The sequence below is a fragment of the Tachysurus fulvidraco genome, chromosome 21 (assembly GCF_022655615.1).
Source record: "Tachysurus fulvidraco isolate hzauxx_2018 chromosome 21, HZAU_PFXX_2.0, whole genome shotgun sequence".
In the NCBI taxonomy this organism is placed as follows: domain Eukaryota; kingdom Metazoa; phylum Chordata; class Actinopteri; order Siluriformes; family Bagridae; genus Tachysurus; species Tachysurus fulvidraco.
In genome coordinates this window covers 15635695-15654782 of record NC_062538.1, presented here as the reverse complement: position 1 = coordinate 15654782, position 19088 = coordinate 15635695, and the positions used below count along the sequence as shown (strand labels likewise).

Genomic DNA, 19088 nt, shown 5'->3' with positions numbered 1-19088 from the left:
GCTTATTATTTATTACATTGCAATTGTTTACACCAGATTGTGTGTGCTGCTGAAAAGATCTGTACTCCATGTATACACTGGATTTAATGTTCATTCATTCGACAACAAATGGATTTAAATGGCACACAGTTGTGAAGTGATTATTTGTATAAAATAGTCTGATGACAGGCTTAAGCGTTATCGCATGTCCTGAACTGATTCAACTTTAACTGTTTTATTCCTCTTATACCAGAAAAATATGTCAACTAGTACAATATTTTAATGAATGTCACTTTGTGCTTTTTAGCAGCTTATAGTTAAAATATTTAAAACATTACAGCCCACATTTGGGACATTTCAGTGGATATTCTCATTATTATTTATATGTAATGGAGTACAAATACTTCGTTACTGTACTTAAGTAGAAATTTCACGTATCTGTACTTTACTTCGCTATTTAAATTTGTCAACTTTCACTTTTCCTCCACTACATTTCCTAAACAAAATGTATACTTTTACTCCGTTATATTTACACTAAGCATCTTCGTTACTCATTACTCCAAAATAAAATCAGAAGAAATGTGTGTGACTGCAATAAGGGAGTTTTGGCGAATCACTGCTCCTAGATTACATTACACACATCCAAACGCTCTACGGAGAAGCACAGGCACGCGCAGCGTGCACGCGCGGTCAGAGCTGGAGGCATTTATCTATAACGTAAATCGGCGGAAAGCCGCAAAGACGGCAACCAAAAGCAGTAAAATTTCACTGTTCTTATTACCAGAGTTGATAGCACAAACAAAATATTAATGCAAACAATCAATTCAATTCTAAATAAAAATAATATTTATTGATTTGGTCTTTGTCTTGTGAATCTTTTTTTTATTAATGACTGCATTCATTGGACACACAGTTTGTAGAGAATGCACACATACATGAACTGATTTGATTCAAGACTGGCATCATTACATCATGCATAACATTTTGGTGTCCATTTTTGCCATTTAATAATACATAACTTTTGGCTTACTATGTAGTCATATAATATATAATATAAAACTCTTCTTGTTTCAAATTCTCACTGAGAGCTAAAACCCCCTAAAGATGAAATCCTAGAACCGCCCCTGCTCTTATGCCTATCGAAAATCACTGAAATTTTACTTTTTACTTTTACTTCAAATACTTAAGTACATTAAATATCAGAAAATGACTTTTGATTCTTAAGTACAGTATATATCAGATACTTTAAGACTTTTACTTGAGTAATATTCTAAAAGGTGACTTTCACTTCTACCAAAGGCTTTTTCTAGTACGATACTTGTACTTTTACTCAAGTACTGCTTTCTAATACTTGAAGCCAAAAACAATTTAATATGACAAGGAATAAAAACAAAATTACAAGGTCAACAAACAAATAAATTGATAGCAAAATAAAAGCTCCAAATCTATAGGCATAAGTGAGGAATGTGCAAATGCACATGGTTTCATGAGCGCAAGATAGTCGAGATAACTCTCTCTCTCTCTCTATCGGTCGGTCTCTTTCTTGCTGTTCTCTCAATTATACAAGCTATTGTCATTCCCTTACCAGCCTCTCATGAATTTAAATAAAATTAAAAGACAATTAAAAAGAAAGTACAAAGTTCTCAACTCTAAAGACTTTCCCATGATGGCAAACATACTGACTGTTACAAAGCATGTCCAGCACTGACTCCTTCCATAAATGTTAAGTATACAGTTAGCAGGATGCTGCTTTCAGATTATAAGTTTGGGTTAACTACATTAACTACATTAGCTTTATAGCTCCAGTGCAAAAAAATGAAGAAATCAGATGACAAATTTTGATGCATGTTGAAACTATGAACCACTTTCATGTTTGTTTTTTTTATTAGCTTTATGAAGGCATGGCTTTTAAAATATTAAAAGCTTTCAAAACATTTTTTTTAACCTTTTAATGAATTTACACTCTAAGAGCCAGACCATGAAGCTTCCAAGAGAATAATCAACGATGAGATAGAAGACAAACGGTGAAAATTAAGTTTTTAATGTCCATTAAAAGTACAGACACAAGAAACACAAAATACAAATGTCTGAAACGACTGCTGCAGTTTTGTGCTGGAATTTACAACCAGGCCTTACACCAAAGGCAAATGGAAATAAGAAGGAAGAATGTTTTTCCGGCTCCTGCACATTATATCAGAATAAAATATTTGTTTTTTTAATCTTTAACTGCTTTTCTAGAAGATTTCAGTGCACTTTGAGAAGGTAAAACTCAGCAGATCCATTTAGGCTAACCAAAATGATCACAACCATCTAAATGAATTAAAAAATTCAAAATTATTTGATGAAACAGACATATGCTCAAAAAGCACCACTTAGACTTTTGCTTGTGTAAAATCTGAGACACAACCTGTGATTGAATTTTTTTTTTCCATTTTAAACAAGACAGTTAACAGTGAAATAATCAACACCCAATTAACACACAAGCATGTGATGAGCTGCACATTAGAGAATATGGTATTATAATTTTTGCCATACTGTATGTGACTGAAACTTGCTTTCCTATAATCGTTACACATGTATGGTTTGTTAATGAATGATCATGAATATCCTGAAGTATATCTCTAACAAAACCATTCCTCATAAGTTTCTACATAATTCATAATCTGTGTATAAATTGAATCACTTTGTATTGTACACACAGTAAAACGTCAATATCTTGCAGAATTGTCATATTTATGTGGATGGATTTGAATACAGCCAGTTAACATCTATCTCAAAGCTTGTGCTGAGACTGCACAAGACATGACATTAGTTTTTGTTGTTACTCAAAATTGTTCCCATGTGCTCTGTGTAAAGTGCCACATCATCATCATCATCTAAAAAAATATAGATCTAAAAAAATAATAGAGATATAAAGAATATGAAACAATAGTTAAGAAAAACAGTTCAAACATCAGTATATTTAACAGCTGATTCAAAGATACAATCAGCATGTATGAGAAAAGAATTGAAGAATTAAGGTTCAATCATTCAGGCATCACACTGTATGCTACAATTTACAATCCTCTCTTAAAGAGCAGTGCTTTTAAACAGTTAGCTCTAAGGAAAAAATTCTTTAGCCTGTACTGCTAATGTAGTGTCCTCTTTACAGATGAAAGCAAGAAACAAGCAGTGCGATGTACTGAAAAGCATGATATTGACTTGTACAGTATTAATTCTGTTCCAAGCTAGACCTTATGTTCACACCAACAAGCAACAACACGACAGATGATTCATTTTGTATGTAAACCTGAGACATAGAGCCATGATGTCATTATAATCAAAATTTTCTCAATTCTGCACACATTAGATTATGTGGAAAAACAAAACAAAAAAGGCTTAAATGGTTTTTACAGACCAATCGAAAGGCGCATGAGATCAACAGTTTTGCCAGTTACCTAATTTCTGACCTACGTTTAGTTCCCGTTTACCATTTGACTAGTTTGGGCAGAATATATATCGCATGGATTTATCTTATCCTGTAATACACAAGAGACATTATGTAGAAAAATTAACACTTGGAATAAACTATCAGAGTCTCTGGTGAGTTTTTAAACCAGTGTCGTGTGTATAAATCATATAGTGGGATGTAGATATCAATCTAAATATTTTGGCTATTACATGATCACATGATCTCACTGAAACGGTGCACACTCAAAAAAATGTACATGCTCACAATAGACTACAAGTGACCTCAGAGACTCGTCACCTGCCAGTGTGAACTCTGGATAACTGATATACACTTTAACTGAGAACAGATTAGAAAAACATTATTTATTTAACCATACCTCAGCATCCTGTAAATAGTTTAGGAGTCAGCTTATGGAACATAGCGATTAAAAATAAAGTCTAAAACCTTGCTAGTGAGGTGATTTTGAAGGCCAAGTTGAGGTGTCATAGCAAATCTGACATAAGCTCAACTCAATTAATTTTTTAACCAGATTTCAGCTCTCAATGTGTCAGTATGGATTCTTTCCAAACTATAGAAGAAAATGTCAACATTTCTCCATGTGAAGGAATTTCCACATGGATATAAAGCACAGGGCCAGAATAAACAGATAAACCGACAAAGTCATACAGAACACAGGCACAAAGGATCCAAATTGTATCAATGATCAGGCTTTAAATGCTTACCATGTAATAGGGGTGTACTAACTGTGCATATGAACTAGAAATCTCTTCATTTTACTTGAAAATGCTGGCCGATTATTTTTGGCACTGTTATTTTTGTCAGTTTTTTTTCTGTGCATTATTCTGCCTTTAACATTCTAACATCAACTTCTAAACCTCTACAAAAATAGATATAGCTCATGATGGATACAAATGAAGAAAAAAGTGCAAAATCAGCAAATGAAGGCTAGGACATACAGTAGGTTGGACTTGGTTGGTGTTAAATAGGAGGAAATGGAAAAACAAAACATTATGAAAAGAAATACACAATAAGAAAAACAAAATACTATTACACGTCTATTGTTTTCCCCATAGAAATGTGTCTCTCATTGGTAATGATTATAAACTAGATTGCATGATTTTTTTTGTACTGAGTTTAACTAGCTAGTCCTGAAAGCCTATAGAAAATGAGTAGTTTTTTATCTTTATTTTTAGTACATCTTGGAAGAGATATGACCTAAGAGTCAGTAGCTCCGATTAAGAGACTCTTATTTTCTGTTACATATTCGTGATTACACTAGCGACTGATGAGAAAACAACGGCCATATGTCAAAGTCTTGACTTTGTTTTCTCTGAAACATCATTTCTATCCATCCAATGGCAATTCCATCGTGTAGCTCAGTTTTCAACTATAGACTTCAACCTTACACATCACACAGTCAAACAGACTCCTCAATCTGTAGCTCATGCAGCTTCAGTATTTGATTTTGCTTGAGTTTACAACTCTTTATAAAAGACAAAAGCTTGGGAAAAGACAGAGAATCTTCCACAGTAAAGACAATCTCCTAGTGCACACTCCATTTGAGCAACATAATGCATACAGATCATAAAAAAAAGAAAGGAGATAAGGGCAAGTTAAAAATAGCATTGACAAATCATAGGGCATGTATCCTAATCCTGCATTTTATTTAAAAGAAAAAAAAAAAGAGTAGCATTATAACACAGAAAAAAAAATGTAGCAATACAATAGGTATTACAAGAGCAGGATCAGGAAACACTTAATGTTACACAATGTAAACTAAAGCATAATGATATAGAATTCATTATTGGGTCATTCAATGCAGTTCATTCACAGTAGAAAGCTTCACCTTAAACCTTAAATAAACCATAAAGTTTGACTTGACACAAAACCCAGTCTTATCCAACCCACAGTGACCCTTTATAAGCGTCGCTCGCATTCTTCAGTGCCCTAAATACCCGTTTAGCTGTCCTGAATGATAATTATAACCTGATTGAACGTTACAATTACAGAAAATAGACTGCTGATACTGAACAGACAATAACCACCTGCCAGAGAGCTTGATCTGGCTAGAACACAAACCACCTCTGATTGCTGGGAGTACGTATAACACACATTTCTCTCAGATCTCCAGCGACACATACTCTATATCATTAATCATTCATTATTTTGACAGAAGACAAAATTATGTACAAGGGTATGTAAGGGACAGAGTAAAACAGAAACCTAGCAGCAAGAAACAACTTAAGACTACGTGTCTAAGTGTGATTGTATGATGGTGGTGGCATTCACGCAGCTTCTTCAGTGGTTGTGGGATTAAATTAGCCTCGGAAAGCAGCGATTCTCTGTCATATATTCAAACTGTAGATCTGAATGCTCTCAAGGGAGGTCCGAGTTCAGCTCCAAAACGTACAATAGAGCTAGCTGGAGATCTGATGGACAAATGGAACTTGGATCGCCATCTGAGTGTTTTATTCAGTTCTTGAAAACAATATTCCTTGTTTAGTGCTTGATCGATTAAAGGTGACAAAGTGGCAATTTCCAATTATCTCAGCTTCTGGGGTTTCAAATGGAATAATTTCAATTTCAACTGGAGTAAGTCCAGCTGGCAGAGACAGTACATAACATCCACCTATCCATTTCCTGTACAGCTTATCCTACACAAAATCATGGGAAGCCTGGAGCTTAACCCAAGATAGGTGAAGAAGGTGGGGAACATGGTGGGGGACATGCTGAGCACCCATCTCAGGGCACACTCATATACACACACCACAGATAATTTAGAAATGCCAATCAACACATTTCTTTACACTGGGGAAACTGGAGTACCCTGATGACGCCCTCGCAGCATGGGGAAGAACATGCAGACACCAGAACCATGGGGTGGAGGCAGGAATCAAATCAACTTGCCCCCCATCTACAAAACACCGTGCAAAGGATTGAAGATTTTCAGTTATACATTTTGGTTCTGAACATCACTTGATTTATTTTAGATTTTGTCAGCCAGGCGTCAGAAACTGCGATCTTCAGTTGTACCAGGTGGCAAGCTGCGAATCAATCAGATCTGCTTGGTGCAAATAAAACAAGGAGACTTCCATCAAATCCATTTTCCTGTATAACATATGCAGGAGTTACCAGCAACTGATACTTCAAGATCTGTAGTTTAGGAGTTTCAGAGTCCAGAATCCAAATTCTGCAAACTGCACCTGTTCTTGAATTCAAGCGTTCCATTATTCTCGTCTTGCTGAAGATATTTACTGATAGTTTACGTTTCAGTCTGCTAAAGATTATGAACCTAGATGTGCCTCTTGGTCTGGAATTAAAGAAGTTCTTATAGACAATTTTCTTATAGACAATTTCCACAGTTGTTTCATCAGTCCTGTGCATCCGTGCTAGCAGGCAGTGCTCCGTTAGCTTCTGGCAGACTGTTGATGCCCAGGTAGCCCATGAGGATGTCGGTGCGCCGGTGAGATAAACTCAAAATGTCTTCGGCCAGCGACTGAGCTGAGGTGAAGCGTACTTTGTCGTGGTCAAACATGTCTTTTAGGTACTGCACAATTTGTTGCTATTAAAACACAGGAGCAAAAAAGCATTATTTAGCATTACAGACACTTTGGTAAACCTTATATAAGTGCTCAATATGAGAGGAATCTAACTGTAAATAAAGCTAAAAAAAAAAAAAATACAAAATCTTTACCAAATATTAATTCATTTTTACAAACTTAATAAATATTAAGTTCTACAACTAGAAATTCCTAAAAATGTAACTGGAGCAACTTTCCATAAATTTCACATAAAAATTTATATTTTACTTAAGCTTTTATGACTTCCTGTGTTACCAAGTTATAAGAGACAACACAAAGTCATATTTCCACAGGTCATTTATCAACATGGGAAAAATTACAGAGAGAGAAAAAAGAAAAAAAAAGTCAGACATAGACCTTTCTAAATCAAACAATGCATACAAAAATCTACACAGATGAAAATGCCCATATCTACGGTGAGGACAATAACGACGCTAAAATGACAAGGATCGTGGTGACTTTTCTATTTGGAGAATATGGTGACTTTTTGGAGTCACCAAACTTTCAAATCCACAATTACACGGCCAGCAAATTATATAGAAAGCATGTCAAAAGGAAGCCTTTTCTGTCACCACGAACAAAATTGCCTGAAGTTCTCTAGACATGAATGGAACAAAAATAGAGTATGATGTCAGCAAACATTGAATGTGTTTTTGGCATTAAATATAGATGGTTAGACAGAAAAGCACCTAACCACCAATCCTGCGTATAAAGGAGGATCTATGGTGATGTGGAACTCTTGTTCTTCCAAATACCCTGGAAACCAATTAGGATACATAGCAATTTGAAGGAGATTTTAATTGTGGCTTTCTTAGCCATTAGCTACAACATGCTTACGGTTGGATCGAAGCAAAAGACCAAAAACACATGTTCAGATTCCAAATAATGAAACAAAAAATGGTGCAACGACCACACAATCAAACTTTTGTCATGGTACACTTCCATGCACCCCATTGAAAAAGTGTAGGAAAGAAAGAGGAGAGTCCAAAAGAGAGGACCTAGAGCTCTTTAAGAATTCTAGCAGAAGACACAGTGCTTACACAAAGTAATAAAAGTAGCATTGGCGTTCATTGTAAAAATGCATTATTTATTTATTTATTTTTAAAGCTTCCTCATGCTTCCACTCAAAACTATCCAAAGTCAGTCTAGTGTTCGTAAGAGAGTCTGGCATCTCTCAGATCCAGAGAGCGCTTCCAAATGTAATCCCTTGACTGCCTGTCATAGACGCTTGTGACACTGTCGGGATTCAAAGTCACGATATCCTGATGATGAGGTGTATATCTTTCCTCCTCTCTCATTAAAAGTCACTTTAAAACAAACAAAACTCATTAGTGTTAGAATTGATGTGCACATCTTACCTTGAAAATAGTGCACACTTCAGTCAGGTGCTGTCTGGGCCCCAGAAAGCCGAACGCCAGAACCGGACTCACGTGTTCCGAGATGGCATAGAAATGAGATATGAACCCATCTGGAACCTAAAGAATGCAAAAAATGATTCTCTCACATGTTCGCATGTTCATTCATTTGTCCTTCTCCATAAATTTGCTTATATGAATTGTCTAAAAATGTGGCACAGTAAACCTCTGGAAATTCTCCAATACAAGGTGCTAAACAATTATTATACATATTCAATTCAATTCAATTCAAGTTTATTTGTATAGCGCTTTTTACAATAGACATTGTCTCAAAGCAGCTTTACAGAACATAAACATAGAGCAGAAGGTAAACATAATTAATGATAAAGGAAATAACGAATAATAAAAGAAATAAGAATTAACAGAATAAAAATTCTAGATTATTATTAGATGTATATAGTTCACAGTGTGTATGTATTTATTCCCCTATGAGCAAGTCTGGGATGACTCAGGCAGCAGTGGCAAGGAAAAACTCCCTTAAATTGGTAAAGGAAGAATAAGAATACACAAAGAATAAGAAAACAGTCGAATTAACTTTTTAAGTCTATTTTAAATCTTGTCTTTTTGACAGATTTTTGATCTCGTTGTGAACAGACAATGTTCAGATTGAAAATAAATCTGTATGAAACCTGAGGAGAGTTCGCTGGCTTTATAAGTTTTATAATAGCTTACCATCAGCAACCTCCTTTTGGCTTTCAGCACTGACCAACATGCTGTAGCTAAAGCCTGAGAGATGAAGAGAGAAGTGGTTGTTAAAAAGAAATGTATGAATTATTCAGTAAGACTACATCACTGGGAGACAGAATATTATACACCATACATCTCTGGAACAGTAACGCAGCAAATGCCAATCCTGAGGACACTATGCTGTATACAGAAACATGTACTGGATGCAAGAGATCTGAACACAAGGCCAAATGTTTTGACATCCAGCATATTAAGGAAGCTCACTAACACAAATCTAGACAAATAGCTTACAAGAAAAGGTGGGATGTTCTCATTATGTAATGTGTAGGGTGATGACATTAAATCTTAATGTATAAACCGTGGGTTTTTATAAAAACCTGCAATCTGGATGTTAAGCAACCATGTGCGATATGATGCCTTATGCAAAATAAAATCCAGATAAAGATACCTATAATAAGCCATAATTAATATTTGATTCAAGTAACAGGAGCGGAAGGTATAAGGACTGGAGTTGCAACCCTGGACAACTAAACACTCAGCAAATCACCTGGGAGTAAACTGGTTCTCCAATAATTACTATCAGAGACTTGTTTTGAACTCTCGTTCTGTCTTGACCACAGCAAAGCCTAGATGCTTTAGAAATTCTGGACATTCAGATTAATCTCCTCTAAAAACCTGATTCACTCCACAATTAATCTTTCTCTGTGATGTCTGGACAACTTCTGACTAACCTGCCACCGTTGCTGGACCTTTTCCATGTTTTTATAGACAAGCACATTGGTGGCAGTAAAGGGAAACAACCGTGTAATTCATTGTATAACTCCAAGAGCAAACAACAGCAAATATGGACTATTTTTTACAACAAAAAGTACATGTTTATCCATAATAATTAAGACATTGTGTTTTTGTTATCCTGCTCTTGTCTATGTACTTAGGTCAAGACTGTAACCTTATGCTGTTAGACAACCATGCTGTGTGTGTGTGTGTGTGTGTGTGTGTGTGTGTGTGTGTGTGTGTGCACAAAACATTTTTTGAAAAAAATTTGACGCACAAGTTTATACCACCATTAAATCTGGAGGTATACTAGAAGGAAGGACCTTGACTTAAAGAGATAATGGAGGTGGGCAGCAAAAAGGGAGTTCAAGGCTTGTGCAAAAATAACCCTAACCTGGTGAGATAAGAGGTTTTTTTTTTAAAAAAATGTAGAAAAGAATGTGCTGGGACTGAGTTTAACAGTTGCTCCATTCATCAACTCAGCTTTGTTGATTTTATTCTAAACGCTACTAAAAAGCTTCTACCACATAAACAGTTTGCAAGAATGAAATCACCGTCTCTTTAAAACTGTCCGAGAGCCATCGATTCCGCAAGACGGCAACCACGGAGGTCGGTGGGTTCTCCAGGTCCTCGAATGCATCCATAAGAATGAAGTCCAACACGATGTCGAAGAAGTTCATGCACACCACCTGTGCAGAGGTCAATGGTCAGATGTCACTAAACAATTTTATAAATGATGCACATAACCTTTAGCTATATCCCTAAGCCTAATGCAAGCAATGGGTTAAGGGCTATAACCAACAATTTCATATAAGCATATTCATTTCGGTTCATTTGTAAACGTAGTTCTTCTGAAAAAGCAAACAAAAGACTGACGATTGAAAGAGACAAGTAGACATGAAGGCACAGAGATCGAAACAGCATACCACTGGAAGATGAAAAGAAAATGTGTGCGTGTTTGTGTGAAAGAGAGAACAAGTAAAAAGACACAGACCCCTCGTCCCTCAAGCTCCATCTTGGTGGTTGGCCATGTCTCCTCTCGTTGAGTGTACAGCAACATGTCCTGATAACTCTCCAAAAATGCCTTTGGACTCTACACACACACACACACACACACACACACACGTCATATGGAAAATGAAACGCCGGTGTGCCATTCAGCCTACAAAAAAAAGCCTGGGCATTGTAATGTTTATATAATCAAAAAATAGTAATAATAAAAAAATATATATATCGCTGTAAATAAATAAATAAATAAATAAATAAATAAATAAATGCATGTCACCAAGGACTCAGGAAATACAACTATTCAGGAAATTATGGACAGTCTACACTTTTTCCTAAGAGGTGATTTTCAGTCTGTGCCAGTGAGATATTAGGAAACAAATGAAACTGATCTAACAAAAGTTTGCACATACTGTATGTTCTTGAAGCCTAAAGAATGAAAGCACCCAAACAGACATATGCTAGAGATTGGGCAAGTTACTGAATATTAAATGCAACTGATAAGAATTTAAAGCGAACACGTTAATAAATTAATTATGATATGACATGATAGTGTTTTAACTACAAATTTATGTGTTATGATTATAATTCTGCTCATAATTTTTCATTACGGGCTCTTTTGAGTGGATAACATGAGTCATCTAATTATTTGCCACGATTAATTATGAAAGCAGTCATTAATACCGCTCCTGTCTTACTATGTAAACAACTGAGAGGATGGGGAGGTGATGCACTTATTAATATGTACACTATTTAGGTTTTGCAGTTAGGAAACAGACCACAGCTGGGACAGACTGAGGAGACATATTTGTGGTTTTCTAAATAATTTATAGGATGGTTTAGGATTATAAATATTACTAGAATTATTTAACACAAGTTTTTATAAGTAGGATATTACCTTGTTGCCTTTGACCATGAGTCCAATGATCATCTGTTTGCCTGTTTCCATGAAGAAATTCTTGTGAGTTTCATCCACCAGTAACACCTACACACGCACACATACACACACACACACACAATCAAAACCTACAGACTACAAGAAACATCACAGATAGTGAGTGAAGACTGAAAGAAAGAAAGAGCGGAAACCACCAAAAAAAAAAAAAAAAACCCACAAAATGAAAATAGATGTGTGTGAGTGTGAGTGTGTACTGACGTGGAAAGCCTGTCGGACACAGTGGAGCTTAGCCAGGAAGTCTTGATCACTGTAACACTCCAGTAAATCAGTTCTAAAGAGCATACACACACACACATGCAAATGTTAAATATGAAAAATCTTTTAACTAAATGTCTATAGCCTAACTCTCATTATGGAGAGAGAGAGAGAGAGAGAGAGAGAGACAGAGTGTGTACATGTTTAGCATGTAGTACCTGAGTGATCTGCATTCTACTTTCCCTTCTCTCACTAAAGTCAGCGCTTCTTCATACAGAGCTGCGGGTTTGAGTGGCTGATACACCTCATCGGGAGTGAATGCATCAAACAGCTACAGCAGAGAGAGCGAAAGAGAGAGAGAAAGATAGATAGAGAGAGAGAGACACACACAGACAGAGTATCCCGATTTAGTTCAACATTTTCCCAGCCTGCCATTCAACAGCAAAAATTATATATAAAAAATCTTAATATTTTATTCAGAATAACAAACATAACTATTGACCTGTATAAGAACTGTTTGGGTGACTGTACTGTACATTTTCCTGTCATTATTGTTTGCCTCCAATAATAATCAACAATAAATACTGACAAATACTGATACAAATACTGACCGTACTACTGTACAGTCACCTCCAGTCACCTATCTGAATTAATAAATTAAATGATCCAAACAGGGCACAATAATTAGAAAAGCCACAGTGTGTTATGGTTTTAGGATCTGAACAGGTGTGTGCGCATGCATGGTTTTATCCCAACCTCGGCTGCAGAGAAAAAAGAATCGTCTGAGGTGATGGTAGCGGCATCATCGTCCCGGACACCACGGGAGCTTTCGACAATGGGCAGAATTAACGTGCCTTCACTCTCTGCATTACACACACAATAAACAAACAAACATAAATAAACAAATGAATGAATAAATAAAGTAGGAATTTGAACAATGAAATTGACACACTGGCCAATATAGTGTTGGAGGATTTACTCCTATACGTGTGTGGACCTTTGGCCAGTTTTCACTGGTTTCCCAACTGCAGAGAAATAGTGATGCCGTACAAAAGATATTGCAATCCAAGTACAAAAGAGGACAAAATGTTGGTGTCCAAGGTCATTTCAGCATAGCACCATGAAGGAAGAAGCACATCCACTAACTGTTAATGCAATCTGAAAGGTTTGTAAAAGGATTGTAAAACCACAGCTGCCCGACTCACTGCAGAATTAAATGTGCTTACCAAGGTCAGCTAGCAGGCTATCTGCTGGTATGGTGCTACCAAAGTCTTCCTGCAAATGATAAGCCCGGTGCAGAAGGGACTCCAGTTTTTCTGCAAATTTTCGATTGCGAGCTTCTGGCTGTTATGATCACAACACACACAAACACGGCCACACAGACGCACATGGCCACACACGCACACACACACACACACACACACACACACACACACACACACACACAGAGAGACACGGACACACACGGACACACACACACGCCCACACACGGCCACACACAGCCACACACAGCCACACACGGACACACACGGACACAAACTTTAATTAGTTAACAGTGCTATTTAAAAAGATTACTGCAACAAGCAGAAAACTTATTCAAAAGACATTACAAGCTGGTGAATTCACTTAACTGCTTCCCAAAATGTTGGTAAAACTTAATATAATTCTCAATAAAATTCTTATTATAATACTATAATGTTTCTACAAAGGGAAGGTAAAATTATTTCATATATTCTATCAGTACAAAAGCTTTTAATATTTTGTAAAGTGAGCTGATGTGTGTAAATCAAGTGTCTTATGTGGTCACATCGTTCATTGTCATTCAAATATATTTTTGCTGGAATACTGTTGCATATTCCAATGATGCATTAAAACCAGACTACTGGTCAGGAGTGGATTTTACCGTGAGTGCTGCCCCCTGTTGAACGAGACTGTTAGCAGAAGAGGAGTTGGACTGAGTCTGGTGTCTGATGTTCAGTGCTTGCTCCCACTTTTGCAGTGCTTCCTCGAACAGCTCCATACCTACAGGGAGTGACAGTTTATTAACACTGACTGTATTGTGGAGAACATGTCGGCAGTTGACAAGTGAAGCTACAATGTCTCTGATGCCCTCTTGTGGCTGAGTGTGGTGTGATGTAATATTCAACCAGTTATATGTGTAGTCAGTCCTTGGCATTTATGTTCTTCTCATGTAGATACATTTGACTCACACGTTTTTTGATTTTTAGCAAATTTTCAGTTTAACAGATAAACCGTTTTGAACTATGCATGCACAGACACTTATTTACCTGGCAGCTTGAAATATTGACCACAACAGAGCAAGGTTCAAGATCTGACAGAATAAATCGAAGCTTATCCTCAATATCTAACTATCTGTGGTTAAAAATCTAACTTGATAGTGTGTTTAATAGCACTATATAAGTCCTGTGTGGTGCCTCCTCCCAATAACTGATGCTGTTTTTCTGGGGGGTTTCTATCATTCCTGGTCAATGGCTTTCAGCTGGAACTTTTCCAGGTTTTAAAATAGGTCAAAATAAGTGTATGTGCTCCTGACATTAAGAGGTGTTCTATCAATAATGAATGTGAATAAGCTTCACATGCACATACTCCAGTTTCTACAGCACAGGTTCTGGCTCTAATGTTTTTTCGCTAGCACTAACGCAGGACAAAAGTATATTTATTAATGTTGCCAGATTTGGGTTCATAAGTCAGCCTTTTAGCCGGCATAACAAGAAAATAGAGGACTGAACCGAGGAGGAAAGCAACCAAAGAATGAACCTTAGAAGAAAGAACTTTATAAACCAAGATTTCATATTTATGTATTCTTCTATAGATTTAATTACCGATGAGGTACAAGTTCTCTGCATTTGCATCTTCTATTGCCCCTGGCTCCTCTGCCACAGGCTCTGCCTCCCATGGTGTGGGTACAGTGCCTGATTGGTTGGGAGATGCAGGCAGTCGTGTCTTAAAAACATACATGCACACATACACATACAATCAGAGTCTACAATGGTGCAAATTAGCATCAGCATAATGGAAGAAAAAAGGCAGGTAGAAAGTCTGCGTGTGTCTCATACGGATGTGTGTGAAGAGCTCGAGTGTTTGCTGGCAGCAAGTGAAGAGATTCCACTCATGGTATCATTGCTGCGAGTACTTGGGCTCAACATCTGGCGGCCTGGAAACGGACCTACAACAAACACGTGAACAATCTTTGTCATAAATAGATTTTTAATCTGGTAAACAGGGTCAACAACTGTTTATTAGGTTTAGCTAAACAAACTCTTGATTTGCCATGTACATTTACATGTATTAGGCATTGTTTTAATACATAAAACAAAAAACGCACTCACTCACTCGCGCACGCACTCACTCACGCACCTCACTCACTCACTCACGCACTCAATCGCGCATGCACTCACGCACCTCACTCACGCACGCACGCAATCACGCACGCACTCGCGCACCTCACTCACTCGCGCACTCGCTCACTCACGCACTCGCGCACCTCACTCACTCACTCGCGCACGCACTCACTCACTCGCGCACGCACTCACTCACGCACCTCACTCACTCACTCACGCACTCAATCGCGCATGCACTCACGCACCTCACTCACGCACGCACGCAATCACGCACGCACTCGCGCACCTCACTTACTCGCGCACTCGCTCACTCACGCACTCGCGCACGCACGCACTCACTCACTCACTCGCGCACACACGGACAACGCTGAGGCGCTGAACAACTCTCCTCGCAGTGAAACATATCTAAGGAAAATAAAGATGCTAGCCGTAGTGGTTTGTAAAAACAGCTTTTGTATGTGACCCAAGAACAGAATGCCAAATCCTACAGCTGAAACACTGGCCAATGGTTGTTTCTGTCAAGAGAACAAAAAATGACATGCTACATGATAACCATTTGTTTCCCTTACTTAATATTAATGCACTTAACTAGCTCACTATACGTTATTACAGTACAGTAACCACTTTTGAGATTTTTAGTATAAACAAAATTGGCAGCACACTGGAGCTTTTACCTGAGCAGTGGGCAAGCTAATAAAATATAGATTTTATTATACATTTATGTATTGATCTAAAATATATTATTATATATTAATACACATTTTCCGATGCTGTTTCTGACCTCTCTTCAGTGATGTGGGCCTTCCTGGGCGTAGCAACTGCTCTGGGATGCCCACTGTCTTGGGTCCTGCCTTTTCTGCTATCTGCTTCCTCTTCCTGCTGCGTCTCTTCAGGTGGTGCGCAGTGAGCGCCAAGGCCACAGAACCCAACGCCGTTGCAAACAGCACCTTCTTCAGGCTCGGAGTCAGTCGAAGCTGTGAGAAAATGGACTAAGAGAAGTGGAGAGGATGACAGATAAGATAGCATTAGAACACGGACAATATAATCAAGGTTCTATCTATACTTCCCATTAGATATAGAGCTGCCTGTCTGTGGTATGACCAGATATGTGTGTGTGTGTGTGTGTGTGTGTGTGTCTGTCTGCGTGTGTGTCTGCGTGTGTGTGTGTGTATGTCTGTGTGTGTCCATTTGTGTGTGTGTCCATTTGTGAGTGTGTCCATTCGTGTGTGTGTGTATGTGTGCCTGTCTGCGTGTCTGTCTGCGTGTCTGTCTGTGTGTGTGTCTGTGTGTGTGTCTGCGTGTGTGTGTCTGTCTGCGTGTGTCCACTTGTGAGTGTGTCCATTTGTGTGTGTGTGTGTCTGTCCGCATGTCTGTCCGCATGTCTGTCTGCGTGTGTCCATTTGTGTGTTTGTGTGTGTGTCTGTCTGCGTGTCTGTCTGCGTGTCTGTCTGCGTGTCCATTTGTGTGTGTGTGTCCCCGTTTCTCTGTGTGTGTGTCCCCGTTTCTCTGTGTGTGTGTGTCCGTCTGTCTGTGTGTGTGTCGGTCTGTCTGTCTGTGTGCGTGCGTGTGTGTGTGTGCGCGTGTGTGTGAGTGCTTGTACCTGCCCAAAGGTGGAATACAGGAAAACGGGTATCTCAGCCACAGTCATGGCTAAGGCTTGCATGATAGACATGCCCTCTGTTTGCCTGAATGACATCTTATCTCCTTTCAAAGGAGCCGTAACATCCGGAGTTGGCTCCCTGATTTTGGGTCCTCCAACAACCCTGCCTTAAAACCAACCTCTGATTATCGCAGATGTCAGATCTGCCCTTTTCATAATATCATAGGGGTGCGGCTGGTTGAGGATCAGCTTTCTTGCATGCCAGGTACATGGCTGTTCATTTATGCTGCCTGGGAGACAAGAAAACAGTGCACAGTGGGTTTGGCTAAATAAACAAGTCTCCATGTTACTGAAGTCACACAATACCACGTGTATTATTTTAAGAAAGTAACAGAGCAACAGGGTTCTTGAATATTTTTCCCATAACAGCAGGTGATAAACAAGCTGGGGATGAATAAAGATCATCTTTAACAAAGACAGCAAATAAAACCTGTGCAGAAATACAGATTCATTCTGGTCACACATATTAACTGTTCACTGTTATATTGGTAGTATCTATTATTGTGGAGCATACACAAGAAAATGTGATTCGTATTATAAGTAAAGTTTACTCTCAGTTGTAGATTAGAAACTTCAGTCCTCTAACCTGAATCTAGAAGACTTAAAGAAACGTGTTACATTAAAGTGCTGACACTAATATAAGTCTTCTTTCTTAAAATTCAATTTCTCCTTACAGAAACCAACATTTATACAGTTTCATTGCTTCAGAACAATACTTAAGAAAGCATTCATCATCCTCTATACATGTGCTTTGAGTCTGCTGTTAATAAAGAAAAATCTGATTAATATAAACCTGTGATTTCCCTGAAGCTGAAGTCATATCCATTCAAATAAATTGAGTTAATCAACACCTTTTGAATTGGGTTCAGGAATTCAGAAACACTGTGGAGTAAACCGAATTTCATCCCAGAGAAATACTTGCGAGTTTTATGTAGATATCTGCGAATAATAATTTATGTCTGTGTATATGTTGATATATTCTGAATGAGTTTTCTGAATAAACAGCATTACGAAGGCAAATAAAAAAACGCTGTGTATTACAACACACATTAGTCAAAGATTAACGGAATGTTCAAATTCAACCGATTCAGTCTTTTTGTGTTTCGAGTCAGTAAAGCTTTGACAACAGAATATCCATATTTGTCCAGGTCTGAAAATTAGTATGAGTGACACGCTCGGGTCCCAAACTCGGGTTACTGTATTCTGTGAATTCTTCTGACCTCCAAACAACATGCCAGTAGGTGACCTGGATGCACTAAATTGCCCCAGGTCATAATGCCCTGTCATGGAGAGCTGTCCAAATTCAGGGTATATTCCTCACCTCCTTCCCACTGTATCCTTTATGACCCTGACCTGAATAATGAGTACCAAAAATGAGTAAACGATAACAGAAGAAGATACTTTTCCATAAACGTCTGAAATGCACAACAAGACACAGAGGAGTATTATAATTAACACCCCCACTCCTACCCCCACCCCCACTCCTACCCCCACCCCCACATCCACCAAAGCATAACTAAAACAATACCTCCAATAAATTGACTGCTATCAATAACAGAAATAGGAAATGGTTTGTTAGTAGGGGAGAAAAGAGAAAGCTGGTAACTTCAAGTTGACTATTTTGTTAAGTTTGAACTTGACATGTATCTCAGTCTGTGTAGGTAAGTAAACTGACAGCACACAACATGCTAGCTAGTTAGCACTCAGCTCACACTATGGGCTTTCTGTCTCATTAGGGAGAAATATATCAACAGTAATACTAACCTGCACCGAGATATTAACTGAAATAGGATAAATATATTTATACAAATATATAAACATAACCGTACTCATTCCAAAGGACTGCTGGAGAAGGACATCCTCTATGGCCGCATTTCAAGCGCACAATCCTGCGTCACTTAGAGGCAGGACTTAGAAGATTATTGACAACCAAATCCACAAATAGTCGCGGAGGGCCGGTTGCGTTGCCCAATCAACTGCTAGAACTGGCGCTCTCGTGGAATCCAACTGTCTAACGCTAC

At 38.0% G+C, this 19088-nt stretch overlaps 1 protein-coding gene across 5 annotated transcripts; it reads right to left on the bottom strand.

Moving 5' to 3' along the window:
* Positions 1 to 1999: 1999 nt before the first annotated feature.
* On the bottom strand, positions 2000 to 19037 carry miga2 (mitoguardin 2). 5 transcript variants are annotated; one of them, XM_047805545.1, is made up of 17 exons: positions 18897 to 18971; positions 18389 to 18420; positions 17008 to 17297; positions 16189 to 16396; positions 15123 to 15232; positions 14889 to 15009; positions 13949 to 14067; positions 13272 to 13389; positions 12802 to 12908; positions 12264 to 12376; positions 12049 to 12121; positions 11791 to 11877; positions 10882 to 10980; positions 10442 to 10576; positions 9099 to 9152; positions 8370 to 8486; positions 2000 to 6992 (listed from the first exon to the last, which is right to left on the bottom strand). In XM_047805545.1, exons 3-17 carry the CDS (start codon positions 17101 to 17103, stop codon positions 6801 to 6803), a joined length of 1749 nt encoding a protein of 582 aa, XP_047661501.1. In that variant the 5' UTR covers positions 17104 to 17297; positions 18389 to 18420; positions 18897 to 18971; the 3' UTR covers positions 2000 to 6800. The 5 variants fall into 5 exon arrangements, with proteins under 5 accessions (XP_047661501.1, XP_027035380.1, XP_027035388.1 ...); XM_027179579.2 differs by lacking the exon at positions 18389 to 18420 and having other exon boundaries at positions 18897 to 19036; XM_027179587.2 differs by lacking the exon at positions 18389 to 18420 and having other exon boundaries at positions 18832 to 18971.
* Between the last annotated feature and the right edge of the window lie 51 nt (positions 19038 to 19088).